General features: G+C 35.7%; 5 protein-coding genes across 5 annotated transcripts; all 5 read right to left on the bottom strand.

Moving 5' to 3' along the window:
- Positions 1–2,477, bottom strand: LOC108608047 (nicalin). The gene is made up of 6 exons (XM_017999227.2): positions 2,293–2,477; positions 2,145–2,223; positions 1,304–1,772; positions 1,051–1,236; positions 564–992; positions 1–499 (listed from the first exon to the last, which is right to left on the bottom strand). The coding sequence occupies exons 1-6, from the start codon at positions 2,450–2,452 to the stop codon at positions 134–136; spliced, it is 1,689 nt and encodes a 562-aa protein (XP_017854716.1). The 5' UTR covers positions 2,453–2,477; the 3' UTR covers positions 1–133.
- Positions 2,478–2,625: 148 nt separating this feature from the next.
- LOC108608218 (cyclin-dependent kinase 1) lies at positions 2,626–3,806 on the bottom strand. The gene is made up of 3 exons (XM_017999496.2): positions 3,629–3,806; positions 3,028–3,531; positions 2,626–2,970 (listed from the first exon to the last, which is right to left on the bottom strand). Exons 1-3 carry the CDS (start codon positions 3,775–3,777, stop codon positions 2,733–2,735), a joined length of 891 nt encoding a protein of 296 aa, XP_017854985.1. The 5' UTR covers positions 3,778–3,806; the 3' UTR covers positions 2,626–2,732.
- Positions 3,807–5,061: 1,255 nt separating this feature from the next.
- Positions 5,062–9,121, bottom strand: LOC108608219 (protein daughterless). The gene is given in 3 exon segments (XM_017999497.2): positions 5,062–7,624; positions 7,627–7,747; positions 8,737–9,121. Coding segments are annotated over 2 exon segments (2,097 nt in total). The 5' UTR covers positions 7,702–7,747; positions 8,737–9,121; the 3' UTR covers positions 5,062–5,602.
- A 343-nt stretch (positions 9,122–9,464) lies between these two features.
- On the bottom strand, positions 9,465–10,845 carry LOC108599879 (ATPase family AAA domain-containing protein 1-B). The gene is made up of 2 exons (XM_017987057.1): positions 10,664–10,845; positions 9,465–10,600 (listed from the first exon to the last, which is right to left on the bottom strand). Exons 1-2 carry the CDS (start codon positions 10,843–10,845, stop codon positions 9,649–9,651), a joined length of 1,134 nt encoding a protein of 377 aa, XP_017842546.1. The 3' UTR covers positions 9,465–9,648.
- A 388-nt stretch (positions 10,846–11,233) lies between these two features.
- LOC108596491 (putative uncharacterized protein DDB_G0291812) lies at positions 11,234–14,651 on the bottom strand. The gene is made up of 6 exons (XM_017982290.2): positions 14,547–14,651; positions 13,617–13,805; positions 13,394–13,553; positions 13,229–13,332; positions 13,014–13,155; positions 11,234–12,951 (listed from the first exon to the last, which is right to left on the bottom strand). Exons 2-6 carry the CDS (start codon positions 13,802–13,804, stop codon positions 11,338–11,340), a joined length of 2,208 nt encoding a protein of 735 aa, XP_017837779.1. The 5' UTR covers position 13,805; positions 14,547–14,651; the 3' UTR covers positions 11,234–11,337.
- Between the last annotated feature and the right edge of the window lie 1,677 nt (positions 14,652–16,328).

Consider the following 16,328-nt stretch of genomic DNA (forward strand, 5'->3'; position numbering starts at 1 on the left):
CTACAATTCATTTTATACTCGTCTTAAAAATTAACAAAAAAACAATTGAATTAGCAACCTTTAAACAAAAAAATACATTTCAGTTTGCAATCAAATTGGACCTCAACGTCTAGTTATTCTGAACTCAAGTACATTAGTTATTTTTTCGTTTAAAGGTGGCATTCTGTGTATTTCCTACTTGTCCACAAAACAATTCTTTCGTATTTGCGGCAATAAAATTGTAAAATCGTGGAAAGAATTGAATTGCAAAATACACAGAACATAGATAAAGGGAAACAATCAATGTGAGGAATAGATCGAAGACTGCCGGCTTCACTCTGTACACATTTAATTTTGGATCTATGCCGTTGTAAAACATAAAGTCTGGATCACGGGCATCAGGCTTGTCATAAGTAATTTTAACATTTGCCAGATACTTCTCGAAGCCGTCCTTGATATCGTTATTCTGTAAAACCGACTTAATACCCAGATATGGCAACACATTATTCTCATTGATAACCTGTTGATGAAATAAGTTTTAGTATGTAGGCGTAAGTTTTAGAAAAATAGATTTTGTTACTTACAACGTGTCCTTCAAAAACGTCAGACATGGGATCAATTTTATATATATAACAAGCCAGGGTTTCGGCAATTATCTTGACTGTCGTCAGTGTTTGGGCTACGGTCCTTGCTTCGTTGTCTTTAAATATTGTGGTGCGGAGCGAACTGCTTGGATTTTTGACAGAGGATAGTGTAAAAGCGGGGAATCGCTTCATGCTGAAACGCTCGTGCTCCCAAGAAATTTTTGATTCAGCAAGATTTATTTTCTTATGAATCCCCTCAACCGTTGCGTTTTCTGAGTGGCGGCCAGTGACAGTTTTGAGCAACTTGAAGAAATGGCTTATTGGAGTCTTCTCTTTTGGAGGTTTCGAAACATGCATGTAGAATGCATTGGGCTGATTTTGAGCTAAGCTTTGCGTAATTGTATCCAGAGATAATACGAATTCCACATTCTAGAAAATCATGCGTTATGAAAAAGTGCTTGTGATAAATATCTTTTATATGGATTACCTGTAAAGACATATTGTCATCAGTTTCAAGCCATTTCTTTGATCCCTGGAAGTTTAACAACAAGCCAGCGTCAGAGATCAGAAATGCCAGGCGGTACTTTGGTGATGTGCTAATAACAGAGTGCAATTTACTAAATATTTCTACAAGAGACATGACTACGGCTACGTCAGCGTTCAATGGATAGTCCTGGGGAAATCAAATAAAATTACATAACATATAATACGCTATATAACATTACTTTAGCTTGACTCACATTAGTGATTCCAAAAGTCTTTAGATTGGTAGTGATTAGAATAAGTGGTAGGGTAGTACTCTCTCCAGCGTTATCAACATGCTTTAAAGCAAATTGACTTGGTACTAGTTCTCCTTGAATGATGGGAATTTTGCTATTTTTATTAACCGCACCATTTTGGCCATCCACAGTGACATGATATCCATTAGCGGAAACAGACATCAACAAATGCGCAAAAGCATCTTCATTCTTAGCATTATTTTTGGCAGAGTTTTGAGTAATATCATTGATAATATGTTCTAGATTTGGATTGTAGGGCGCGAAGTAAACTGGCACTGGTATGGATTGTGTTAACATTTCCTTTTCCAATGTGAGCACTTGCTCTTTTATCTCATCGCTTAATATGGAGACATCCTTTGGCAGCATTGCTATAAGACCGCCAGCCTTTTGACGGATATTGTTCAAATCATTGACCGAAACATCGAGCAGTCTGGAATAGATAATACAATTAATTATATTTAATAGGTACTGTCACCAACTCTAGTTAGAAATCAGTTCTTCAATTTTCATTACAAAATTTTAACACATTTACCACTTTTATTATTTTATTTAGGATTTGGGTCAACACGTTATTAACACACATCTTTAGTGAAATAGTTTATTTTATTCATGCTCGTGGAAGCCAAGCAGATGACCTTAGTTATGGATACGTGTACCGGTCTTTTTATACATACATATGTAAGCACCCCTATTCATACAATTTATAGTTTGCCCTCCATATGTATGTTAGTATGTGTGTGTTGGTGTGAATTTACGCTTACGCATACATATGCACATATGTAATATCTTTTATATGACTTGCCTGGCGAGCACACAGTGCCGACCGGTGCTCCACGTGTACAGGGATTTTGCTTCCAAGGAAATAGCAGATGACCGGCAACCTGCATATACAACGATTACAGTTAACACTCTGTATGTGTGTTTGTGTGTGTGTATTCATATGACCATACCGTAGGGTTCTCCATTAACATCGAATTTGGTCATTGACACAACTTGGAACTCGCTTGCTAGACTAGGTGTGCAGAGTATTAATATTGGCAATGCAATGAGGAGACAATAAGGAAGTCCACCTCGAAAGATGTCTGCAAAATTGTCAGCCTCATTCAACATTTTGACTTTTTCTTTTATCACTAATAAAAATTTTATTTAATTAGATTACTGATAGTATTTCGATTAATCGATTTTTAGATATGTGCCTTGCAATCAAGATGGCGTCTCCATACATACAATAGTTTCAAACTCGATTTTTAAATCGATTATTTGCCAGAAATTCACTTGCATTTATTTAAATTCATATTATTTTATATGTAATTTATTTATGTACTAACTTCTAGTCTTATTCATACATGTCTGCTTTCCGCATGTGGGTCACCCTTTCAGCACTTCTTACTCACGAAGTTAAATTAACCTTAAACCCATCAAAATACGAATGCTCCAAAATGTCCTTGGCTGTGATACGATGCACTGGATCATATATAAGCATCTTCTGTATAAGATCAACACCATTGTCATCAAGATTTTTAAGCTGGTTGGTCAATTGATTTGTTGACCAACAGGGGAATGTATTCTTGTAATCAGGCAGTGATGTTACACCAGGCCAAATTTCCTCGGTGGGCGTTTTAAGAATCCTGCCGAAAAATTGTGTTACAGGTTGTAAATGTATATTCCACTTGGATAATTCTCACCTGAACATGCGGAACAATTGGTCTATTTCAGAGTCTCCTTGAAACAGTGGTTTGCGCGTCGCCATTTCAGCAAATATACATCCAATTGACCAAATATCTACAGGGCAAGAGTATCTGGGCGATCCAAGTAATACTTCAGGAGCTCTGTACCAGAGCGTAACAATTTCATGAGTATATATGCGCACTGGAATTCCAAAGGATCTGCCAAGTCCAAAATCGGCTACTTTAATTATGCCATTCTTATCAATAAGCAAGTTTTGCGGCTTTAGATCACGATGCAAAACACGACGTCGGTGACAGAACATAATTGCATCTGTAATTTGATACAAATAGCTTCGCACTAATTGACTATCAAGGTGTTTTTCAGGTGGCAAGGAGTCCATGTATTTCTTGAGATCCATTGACAAGAATTCAAAAATTAAAAATATACGGTTTTCCTCCATCAAAACATCTACCAAGCATACAATGTTAGGATGTTTTAATTCCTTAAGTAGAGAAATTTCTCTGCAAGAAAAGGATTTAAATCCCAATTAAATTACATATATCTACGTATGTACACACATACACACATACATACAAATGTATGTGAGATCGTACAAACCTAATAGCTGTAGAGGGGACGCCTTCATCATCAGACTCCAAACGAATTTTCTTCATGGCGACTATTTGCCCAGTTACACGATTGCGGCCTTTATAGACCACACCATACGTGCCCTCTCCAATTTTCTCAATTCTTTCAAAGTCTTCCATGATATTAAACACAATTTGTTTTACAAAAAATGCCGCGAGTTTTCAATGTGTTGCCAGACTATACAGACAGAAGCCAATTAATAATATCGATAGTTACTCGTTAGCACAACACAGCCTAGGAGCGATATTGAAACTTTGGAAATGGAACACTTATTCAATAATATGAGTGATGCTGACTGATCGAACGAAAACTACATTTATCGAATTGTTATTTTCAAACTGTCGCTAGATAAGTGACAGTATATACAATCAAAGTCAAACAAACTTTTAGCAAATAAAACAAAAAACTTTCTCAGGTACTAGTAATTATATCTCTCCGAATAAACTTTAAAACTCATATCTTTTTCATTACTAATTAAAGTTTTTAAGAGATGATGATGCATATAGTTAATGATTTGCCTCATTTATTCATCAATAACGGCGTGGCGACCATTGTATACTAAGAAACAGATACATATAGTACATATATTTTTACAATTTAAAATTGAAATGTTTGAGCAATTATGTATGAATAAAAGAAACCTAAATACAGTTTTCGCAAATAAAAATGCTGTTCACCATTTAACAAGCTACAAGTATATGCTATATTATGCCATACTTAACATAGTGAATTATAATAAACGAAATGAATAAAGAAATTTAAGTAATTGTTTAATTGATATTTGTTTTAGGTTTTTGTTTTGTTTTTACTCTTTTGTGATTTATATGTACACATGCCAAAAGAATGCTCCAGGGATTTCTCATCGAAATACTTAGAATCGCGATTTAACTAACTAAGCAGCATTACTAATCAATATTTGGCAGCCTGTTTGACATGAATATTGATGAATTCTAGCTGTCCCATAAAAATTAGATCCTATTTGTTATAATAATAATGTTTAGTATGCTGCATAGTTTAGCATTGATTGTTAACCTATTCTATCATATATTATTACATTTCGTTATTATTACTTTATAATTGATAACCGTTTTTATTAAAAGTTTCTTTAAAGCTTAAAGTTAATTTAACAGTTAGCTTTTATCTTAATCAACGATTATTTCCATCTAATACTTAGCGTAAGTACTCTGTTTTCTTTTCGATTTTATATATATAAAATGTATATATATATTTCTTAATTACATGCGAGCATTTAACACGTTTAAGAAATTTGAATGTGCATATAGTGTCCTAAGGATATGGGGGAATACAAGAGTTTTTGTATGTATGAAAATGGGTTTGGTTGTTATTTTTGCTTTTCTTTCCTTTTTTTTGTGTTTTTTTGTTTTGTTTTTATTATACTCATTTGTTTTGTTTTAAATAAACCTACTTATATATAATATAGAATTATGTATGTTGTGAAAGTTTTTAAAAATATGGCTACTGTGACAACGCACGAAATCTTTTGTATATCCCACAAAAATTATTTATGAATTTATCATGTAGTTAAAAATTATAATAATAATAATGATAAGCCTACGCTATATTGATCCGTCAAACATATTTTAAAAAAATAAACAACTATATACAATTGATCAAAACTGTATAAATGGGCTGGCATATGCTTGATGATCGAAATCATAGTTTATAGCTAAAATAATAATAATAATTGATGATAATAATAACCGGTAAAATAGGTTAAAACGGATGATGTATGTGCTGCAGAGGCGGTATTGCTTCGGCAGGAGGGGGCGGTGGCGGGGGCGGCTGCTGTTGACAACGTCGCAAAAAATTGCTTAAGAGCTGTTGCTCTAAATCAAAGGTCGATGAGTACTTTGTGGAGTCTTGGATCAATTGAGTTGCTATGGAAGATGATGCCGTCTTCAGGCCAATGATACTCGCTGCATGCTATTGTGGATGCTGTCCCACCTGCTGTTGCTGCTGCTGCTGTTGATGTTGCTGCTGCTGTTGCAAGTGCGGTGGCAAGACATTGCTGGCCTGATTGGTTGGCAACGTCATGGCGTTTATGGCTTGTTGGGCTGCAGCTGGCACAAGTTGTGAAGGCTGTTGGCTGTGGTAACTGTTGACGCTCACGTTTGGTTGCGGTACCATATGATGTTGGGCGCTTAGCTTGGGTCCATCCTCGGCTTTCTCCTCTTCGCGTCGCTTTAAGCACGCTGCCTTAGGATTCAGATTGCGCTCGCGCACTTGTTGCTCCAGCGTCATTATGACCTCAACTGCCATGTTAAGTATGCCCAGCTTTGTCTGAGGTTTATCGGACTTCAGGTGTGTCATACACATGCGCCCCAGTTCCTTCAAAGCCTCATTAATATCACGTATGCGTATGCGTTCCCGAGCATTGTTCGCCTGACGCCGTTCCTTCTCACGTACCGCTTTGACAGCGGGCTCCGCATCATCATCATCCTCCGCCGAGGAGCAATAGCGTCGCGGCCGCTTTGCGCCCTTGGCACCTTGAGACAGGTTTAGCTGCGAGGAATTCGACGTCTCCACAGAACTGGTCGGTTTACTGTCCGACAGCTCCAGATTGGCAAGATTGGATGTGGTTGAGACGCCTGCATGCGTCACATTGCTAATAGCTGTCTGCTCTTTTCGCTTCTTATTTGGCTTCGTTGCAGACGTCGCTGCATTGCGCTCGATCTTAATGTTTGGCACAGCGGATGCGCCAGCACCCGCAGCAGCGGCCAGGCCAAGCGACTCGTGACTAAGTCCACTTGCTGAATTTGCCACAAGTGCTCCATTGATGCTCGAACTGCCGCCCATCAAATGTGACGCTGGCGAATTGGCAACAAAGGAAGCTAGCGTTTCGTTATTGTTCAATGAGTTCAGCGAGGGATTCACATTGGCAAGGATCTCTGGCTCGCAGTGATTTCTCAGCACGTTGAGTGCATCATCCAGGCGCTCCTCCATGCGTGCACCCTGAAATACAGAGGCCATTGTGTGCAGACTGGAGACAGGCATATCACTTACATAGCTTGAACCACCAGGACCACCACCGTTTAGCACACTGTGATGGCTCCAGCCAGCATTGCCCGCTGCTGTCGCCGAGTCGCCAACCACACCGGATTGGGTCAAGGGCGGCGGTGAATTGACAGGCGTTGATGGATTTGAACTGAAGCTACTAATACTCTGATCGGCCGCTGCGGCGGACATGTAGATTTGCTGACGCAAGGACGCTGCCGAAGAATTACCAGCTCCAGCCACTTTTGCGTTCGCACCTGCAACGGCAACTCCACCTGCACCACCAGCTCCCACAATGCCACCAAAGCCATCCGCGGTCTGCACTGCAGGACTCAGCTGCTGATTGTGATGGGAATGTCCATGAGGTAGCGGGGTATGATTAAGGGAATGATGGCTGAGTGCTCCGTGTTGTGCTTGCACTGTGCCCTGGTTATGCGACTGCGGTGAATTATAAACAGCCGGCGAATGCACCGCCGCCACCGGTGGGCCACCAATGTTTGGTATGCTGCCGGCGCCGCGAAACGAGCTCATCGGCGGTAACGACGTAGCCACTGGACTGTGCATGCTCATGTGCCCACTCTCGCCACCAAGCTGCAGTCCCGTGAGTCCCCCCTCCGAGCTGTGTACCTGCTGCTGTTGCTGATGGTCCAAGCTGTGCGCTGAGAGCGGCGTGTTGCTTTGATAGCCGGTAGCCTGGCCCATATAGTTGTTGCCGCTGCTGTGCATCTGGGCTTGATACCAGCCGGTGCTACTATTGGCTCCAGTATCGAAATACTGATCGACTGTCGAGGCATTGGCGAATCTATTGTTGTTACTGTTGCTGCTGCCATTGGCATCGTGTATCGCATTGAAATCCCCTGGATACATGCCATTCTCAACAGCAAGGCCTCCATACGGTGAGTGATATCCGCCGCCGCCCCCTCGATCTGCGCCCACTGTGCCCGGAGGGTTGCTTGTTGCGCTATCTTGTTGAAGCAATTCTGAAACACTTCGTACAAGTGCATGGGCTCATCATCGCTAGTCGCCATTTCGAACTCTGTCGTTATATGGACGGTAGCTGTTAGCTATGAAAACCTATAAAAAGAAATATTTATTTATTTTAATAACATTTTACATTTAGTAGATTATCATAAACACCAGCTTTAATTTGTACATTCAAATCCAAAATATTTAATAAAACAGCATGCGTATTGAAAAGAATAAATAAAAACATTGTTTGTTTATTTTTTTTAAGGAACTCTGCAACAAGTTATTTTATGGCTTCAAAACGAGTTTTTATATACAAACACACACACACACATGCACACTAAACATGACAAAGTCAAACGAAAAGTAAAGTATTTAATATTTAAACAATTAAAGTATTTTAATTACATTATTTAGCATTAAATTCAAGATACATTACTTTACTACATGTTGCACATGTTTATGAAAAAGCATTAAAAGTACATTAAACAATAAAAAATTTATAAAATGCCAACATGCAAATATAATATAATATGTATATAAATGTATGTACATATGTATGTACACAAATGCACGCGCGTACATACATATGCACATAGTTATGTAAATGCATATGTGCATCTGTAGATGCGACTACACATAAATATATATGCACACGTCGGACTATCCAAATTTGCATGTACATTTACACTATACAAATCATAGACAATTGTTAAGAACAATTAAAATTCATATGCAATACAATCAAGTGTTTAGATACCCACATGTGTATCTACATACATCTGTATGCGTGTTTATCTGTATTAATTTGAATTCGTGCAAACTTTTGTACATACAGTTGTATGTATGCATGTACATACGTACATACATTCAAAAGATGCACATATCTAAATGTGTGTATACATACAAACATATACTGTACATACATATGTTTATTTTTGAAATTATATTTGGAGCTATACTGTTTTTACTCCACATTCTCTGCTACAAAAAACCAAAATAAATGTCCACATTTTAAGCTATAAACAAGTAAATAAGTGTACAGGTACCACAACGAACATAATAAATGCACTGAATTTAAAGTACTTTATACTCACTTGTGCAAAAATTGCAGTTAGTTTAGTTGCTTTGGAGTTTGCAGCAGCTTAGAGGTGTAGGTGCTTATCACTCTTTCACACAAAAGCAAGGTATCCGTATCTTACAAATTTAAAAAAATAGGTGTGGATCGGATTTGTGTTTCTTTTGACCACGACACAGAAACTTCACATATGTAGGTTTGTATGTGTATGTTTTGCATTACACAAAACTCGCAGAGCAATGCCCAACGGTTAATTTCCGCAATCTTTATTTGTTAGCCACATCGCGTAAATTTAATTATTGCTCTTTTAGAAAAGTTTGCACCGTGCTAAGAATGTTTTTTATACAATTTATTACGCTCGTTTATATTTAATATTCTGCTTGCTTTGTTCGTGTGGCCGTCGGGAACGCCATCTTTGTTCTCTTCGTGCGTCATACGCATAGTTGTCTTGAAAATGTATCGATGGCTGTATCGATATATATTCAACATATCGGCATTTACACATTGTGGTTGTAATTTTTGAATAAAATAATTTTTTCATGCTTGTCAATAATACGGCTTCAAAAATATATTGTTAGTCCATCAATTAAAATTAATTGTTAAAAAATTATTCATAAAAAAAGAGACTAAAGTTATAAAATGCAAACAGAATGAAAATCTTCATTAAATTACACTCAATGTAAAAAACTTATGCTTTTTTGGTTAGTAAAAAAGAACATCCTACTCAAAAAAATTTCCATATTCCGGGATAGCGTATAACATTTAAGACTTTAATCGATTTGTGTGCTTGTATGTGCAATATTTTAAGATATGCGTTTGTAGAACAATTACGATTACTAGTCAAGGAAATTTATCAAGTTTCATGTAATTAGTTACCCTTTTAGACATTAAAAATATATTTAAAGCAAAAATATTTTTAGATCTTAAGTACTTAATCTAAATCAATTCTGTTTTCCAGAAACAGACTGCCAGTGTGCATTTTAGACTCCTTCATTTTTAAATGGGAGTTGAGCAAATCATCCATTGTTATAGAAATTAGAGCTTTGTCAATTTCCGTATTATTTGAACCCGCAGGTTGTTGTAGCTTTTTATCATTTGTGCGCATAAATTGTCTCATTCTGTAAACCGAAGCGTTTCTACACATTTCACGAAGATCTGATCCCGAAAATCCATTAGTGAGCTTAGCTAAGCGATTATAGTCAACACTGCTATCAATTTCTTCTGTTTCCAAGATCAGTTTTAGAATCGAATTCCTCTGGGCCTCCGTTGGCAAGCTTATGTGGAACTGTGCAGGCATTCTGCGAACGATAGCCTTATCGAGATCTTGAGGGCGATTAGTAGCGCCCATTACAATAACAGCTGAGTTAGGATCTGTACTAAGTCCATCCCATAACATCATAAACTGGGTTTTCATCATAGCAGTTGCCTCATGGTCGTTCGAATTACGCGAGCGCAAAAACGAATCAATTTCATCAATAAAAATAATACAGGGCTGAATTTTGGCAGCCAGAGAGAAGACAGCAGAGGCAAGCTTTTGGGATTCTCCGTACCATTTGTCTGTGAGAATAGCTACGTCCAAATTGATAAACCTCATTCCGGCTTCCTTAGCTGTTGCCTTGGCAATTAATGTCTTGCCACAGCCGGGAGGGCCATGAAGTAGCACACCTCTTGGAGCTTGCCACAACTTGGATGCCTTAAACATGTCGCGATGACTAATAGGCAACACAACAGACTCTCGAAGGTCTTGTATAACGGAATCCAGACCAGCTATATCACTCCACTTGACAGGTATGTCGGCTGGAACCACAAGGTGTGATGCAATCATTAGTTCGTAGTCATTAAACGTTTGCAAATTCACCCTGAAGTCATCTTCCCTGCTGAGCCTATTGAATATACATTTATATTGATCAATAACACATTGGGCTATATGTTAAAGCAAAAATAACCTTTTGAGCTGCTCCTCGGCAAGCAATCGGGCCTTCTTTTTGTTTTTGCTTGTTGGGTCCAGCGTGTTCATCATCCATTTGACAGAGTAATATGTTATTACCGATGCAATCGATATGCGTAGCAACATTTGAAACATATGCCCGCGACTTAATTCAGATCCTCCGAAATTAAAATGATCCATAATGCTTTGCTTTGGTATACGGTTAGTACTTAATAAAAATGTAAGAACTTATGAAATTTCTGATATTCTTCTTACTGCGAATATTGCAGTTAGGGATGACAAATATTAATGTAACTGTTAAGTGGCACAAGTATTTTATAGTTACACCCGTTCTTTTATTTCTTTGCATGTCTGTTTAAATTAATGGGATGTACCAAAATGTATCTAGCTTAAAATGAATCAACTTTTTTGTTGGGTAACATTTTGATTAATGTGACGTGGAACTTGTGATCTATTTTTTGTTTTAACAACTTCCATACTACCAGACACAAAAAAATATTGGATCCAGAATCTTCCAGATACGCTAAAAGCTATACAAAATTTACCAACAACTGCATTGGACCATATTTATTTATTATATTAGTGACTATGCATGTATATTGCAGTATTTGGAACTTATTTTGTTTTTTATAAAGTACATAACAAGATAGTTAATTATATTTTTGTTTAAGCTTAAATTGCTGGACCACCATTACTTCGTTTCGGCTTTGGCAAAGGATTCCAATCTAAATTAGAAGTTGTTGGAGACGACTCTCTGTATTCACAGACCTTTTTGTTTATTTTGCTTTTCTGAAAATAATTTTGCTGTGGCTCCGTATTATTTTCCACGCAAGAGGTTTCGTTGGAAATATTTAGTTGAACTTCTTGGTGATTGTTTCTTTGTTCGTTTGACGGTCCAATATTATTGCTATCATATAAAGCAGTTGAGAAAACCTTTGTTCCTTTGGCAGCACTCTCCTTTAGAAGCTTTTGACTACGGTTTATAGCATCAATTATTTCTTTGACTGACTTAGTTTTTGTTGGCTGCGAAGGATCTTGCAGCTCACCGATTTTATCTTCTGGCTTCTCAAAAGTCGCATAGGGTTTATAAACATATTCGCGATGTTCATACTTTGGACTCGAAACAAGACTGCTTTTGGTCGGCAAAACAAAGTTGTGGTCATAGCTGCACACTTGTGGACAAAAATCATCACGTTCACGGCTTTGCCTTGACACATTGCGCTTTGTAGTTTCATCAATTGTAAGACTATTGCCATTCGTATTTGATAAGTTATTAGGAACTTCCGCAGTAGCATTGCAGGTAACAAAGTTATTGGATGCCTGTGATGTTGTTGGTGTATGAACTAAAACAGTTTTTTTAACAATAGTTTCGGTTTTACAAATAACTGGCTTGCTTTCAACATTCTTAGTGATTTCCTGGGAGACCTTTGATTCTTCGTCGTTTTTCATTTCACTTTTTAGTTGTATATTATGTACTTCTTTAATAATTGTATTTTTAGAGTCGCTGGCCGGTTGTTCCATTCGTGTTTCGTTGATTAAAATATTATTAGAATTACTTTTAATCTTTTCTTCTTGAGCAATATTTGCTGGCGTATCATCTACTGTTATACTTTGTGAAGTATCCTTTGGTTTCTCTTTAACGGAATTAATTTGTTTAACAGATTCTCCGTTGATTATTTGTGAGCTTTGTGGGATTTCTGTTTTCATAGGGAGCACATCAGTGCCCTTAAATGACTGCATCGTTGTTGTTGTTCTTGTCACAACAGGATTACTTTGATTGGTGACTATTATTTGTATTTCACCTGTTCTTGATTTAATATGTATATCCTTCTCTACATTCTTTGTTAAAGTTTCCTTTGGTTTCTTAACAGGAGGAGTAGGCTTGAAATTGCCATTTGGGTCCACTTTTTGTATGTTAACAGTTGTTTCTTCTACTATTTGTAGAGTATTCTTATTATTCACAGGCGTTGTTTCATCAATATGCAACGATACCGTTGCTTCAGGCTCCAATCTAGTTACATTATTATTATTATGTGTAGTTTCTGTTATATGTAAGCCATTGTTGTTTATAGTTTCTCCCATCCTGGTTGTATTATTATTTTGCGTAGATTCTTTTATATTTAAGGCATTTGTGTCCGTTTTGACTTTAGTTGTATTACTAGTTAAGGCATCATTTCTGTCGTTTACAAATTTTTCTATTTCACCAGTAAGCGACTTAATGGCTATATGCTCAATTTCTGTGCCCTTGCTGTCGACATCAACTTGATTAGTTGAACTGTTGTTCATCTAAAAAATATACAAAAGTTGTAATCTTTATTAAAATATGTATGTAAAGCAATAATGCTTACCATATGCGGCGCCAAAGGGGCTCTCCTCTTTTTACGATACGATTTTCTAACTCCACCAGTAGAATTTGCGGAAATGTCATTGATATCTGACTCCATGTCGCTTTCAAAAGGATTACTGCTTGCTAGACTTGTGTTTGAAGCTCTGAAAACAGTAAATTGAAGATTATTTAAGATTTGTAGAAAGTAGAGAGACTTTTTGAGAATCACTGTGCTACCTATATGGCTGAAATCGTTGAAATTGTGGGCTTAAGCTTCCACGAAATTGATTTGTTCCATGATGATTTTGAATTGAGTATGCGTTCAACCTGTTAGATGGCACCTAAAAATACATATAGTAAAGTAATAGGTATACTAATATTATTTAATGCATTTCTCTTTACCGGTGTTGAAGTATTAATATTCTGTAAAGAGCTAACTATGGGTCTTCTTTGGTAGCAGTTTGGATCCAAATCTCTTCTTAGCATAGGAGGACTTTCTGAGGTTTTTTGTATACCCAACGTGGACGACTTCTTTTTCTTTGGAGAAAATGATCTAAACGCCCTGTAAATGATAGAGCATGTATTAAATAAATGTGTAGGCACACAGAAGCAATTTAAAGCATACCACATATCTCGCAAATGTCCGATGGAGAAGCTTCTTCGTCTGCGATCATCGTTGCTTTTTGATAAATTCCAGAATCGCAATCGTTTATGGTTGTCGTCATCATGAAACGGGTTCAAGTGATCTGGATAGTTGTATATTGATATTTGGCTCGAAGATCGTCCAGAATGAGACATTTTATCAACATTCATGCTAAGTGAATAAATAATTAATAAGACAAATCGTAATAAAATAAGAACTTCCTAACGGACACTTCATTCAATTAAAATGTTTATAATGCGTTTATTATATGATTGTATATTTTTTCACAAAACACCAGCCAACCCTCGCCAGCATTAAGCTCACTCACAAGTTTTATTGTATAAATAAAGGCTTTTACGTCATTCGATATGTTTTACAAACATATTATGTATGTGCGTATGCTTATCGCCGGTTTTTATATCGATTTTAGTGATCGATCACGTTTGTAGAAATCGTCTATAAGTCTATGTATGTACATACATATATAAATAGAATACTTTGTATATACATACATGCATACAACTATACATACACAGGTGTGTATTATAATATATTATGCACGAACGTAAAGCGTATGTATTACTTGAACAAATTCTGTAGTTATTTAGTCTTTGTTTTAATCTCACTGTCACTGAAGATAGTACGAATCACACAACACCTTCATGGCATATGCTAATTATTATGTATGTATTTATAAATATTTATACAACTTAACGTCCACAAACACATGTACATATATACTTATGTGTGTGTCTTCAAACACACGCAAATATGTAAGCATATGTATAAGCGTACGTATGTGTGTGTGTATCTCGAAGACTAGTGAAGATACAATGTATATGAGCACACTCAAGTGTACGTAATTTCTTAAATTTGTTTAATTTGTGATTGATTATGTTTTTATGTACGTACATAAACAATTAGCCACTGTTAACTGTTTATATTCCTTAACAACGATGATCTCAACACGTTAAAAAAAGCTTAAGCACCGAGTTGTAGTCTAACACTAAATGAACTTTTTCTTTGCAGAATTCACAGAGGCACAAAAGCTTTTTACTGTAAAGATTCAACGAGGGCACTTCGAACAGTTTCTTGCAAATCCAGCAGTGTGTATAATATAAAATAAATTATTATATCTTTTTTTTAAATACTAAATTAAAATTTGTTAAACAAAAATCAAAATGAGTTTTCCAATGTACCACATTTTTTTTAAATTTACAGAGGGTGTGTTAACATTAAAATAAAGTCAGAAAAACCACAATGGAAGCGATTGTTAGGTTTCAAGATAGTAGAGCGGCATTCTTAGTAAAATATGTATATATATACATTTAATTCTTGGAATAAGAGAGTAAGGATAAATCTGTTATAATTAATTGATCAAATATATTAGTCTTATCTTTTTAAATCCCGCGGCTTGAATCTACACCTTATGCTTGAAGTCTCAATATAATAATCTAATTGACTAAACAAGCTCTTCATTAGCATGAATGTGATAACAAGTGGTATTTGATAAGAGCATAATTATCAATATGATTAACATAAGTAACACAAAATAAACATCTTACTTTTAAAATTAGTTGATAATTCAAAATTGAAATTGATTAAAGCCGGAAAAAACAAAAATTATTGACAATATCTTAATCGATAGTACAAATAGTGTCCTAAAGTATATAAAAAATCCAGTCACAAAAAGATTTAATGTAGAGTCTAACGTAGATAACATAGAATAGTTATTCCGTTGCTAAAGGTTAGTAAATTATACAAGAGTTTCTGTGAAATGAAGTCTTTATTAAATGTCATAAAATTTAATAATAAACTTATGTATACGCGAGTAAACCACCTAAAATGCATTGTAAGTACATATGTTGGAATAAACTTAGCAGTTCACTCAAAGCATTGAAATGTATATTATTGACTGTAAGTATGTATATTATATAATTTGTTTTTTACTTGTCTTACATGATATATAATCCACAAAGATAGGAAATTAAAGTATCATTGCGAATACTATTGGAGCGCAGAAACTATAAATGAAAAAATACTTATAATATATATTTTTATTAATTACATAATTTGTGTGTGGTTTACTAATAGTTTGCCCCGGTTTATCTTAAATGTTCACTTTTTTTTTGCATTTTTTATTTAAGTATTGTTTATGTTTAATATAAAAGTTTAAATCAATACAGCTTTACAATTAATTTGTATTTAAGCGAATAGATGCCGGCATTACTAATACAAATAAAGATCGTTTTTTTTTTGTGTTTTGCAAAAAAGTCAATTGTCACAGGTTAATACAGTTAAATACAAAATGTATTGAAATTCTCAAATTTTCAAAACGAAAATAATTGTGTCATGTTGTTACAGTGCATTGTTCTTTGAGATTCCTTCAAATCAGTTCTGTGGGCAAAAATAAGATTTTGCTTTTGCTTTGAAATTATTGCACCTTCATAATTTGTATGTATGTATGTATGTAATGTATATAAAGTGACTTGTTCTATATTTGTCATAGGACCGTGTCTTAATGTCGTATTGAGTACAATATGTACATATGCCTGAATACACACAAGGAATACCTAAAACAAACAGGATACGCGAACTGAACACAGACTGATCTGAATGCAATAATACAGAATAAAATGTCTTAAATATCTAATGTTTTTGTTTTTACCACATATGCATATATGTATATAAATG

This window comes from Drosophila busckii, chromosome 2L, assembly GCF_011750605.1.
Source record: "Drosophila busckii strain San Diego stock center, stock number 13000-0081.31 chromosome 2L, ASM1175060v1, whole genome shotgun sequence".
In the NCBI taxonomy this organism is placed as follows: domain Eukaryota; kingdom Metazoa; phylum Arthropoda; class Insecta; order Diptera; family Drosophilidae; genus Drosophila; species Drosophila busckii.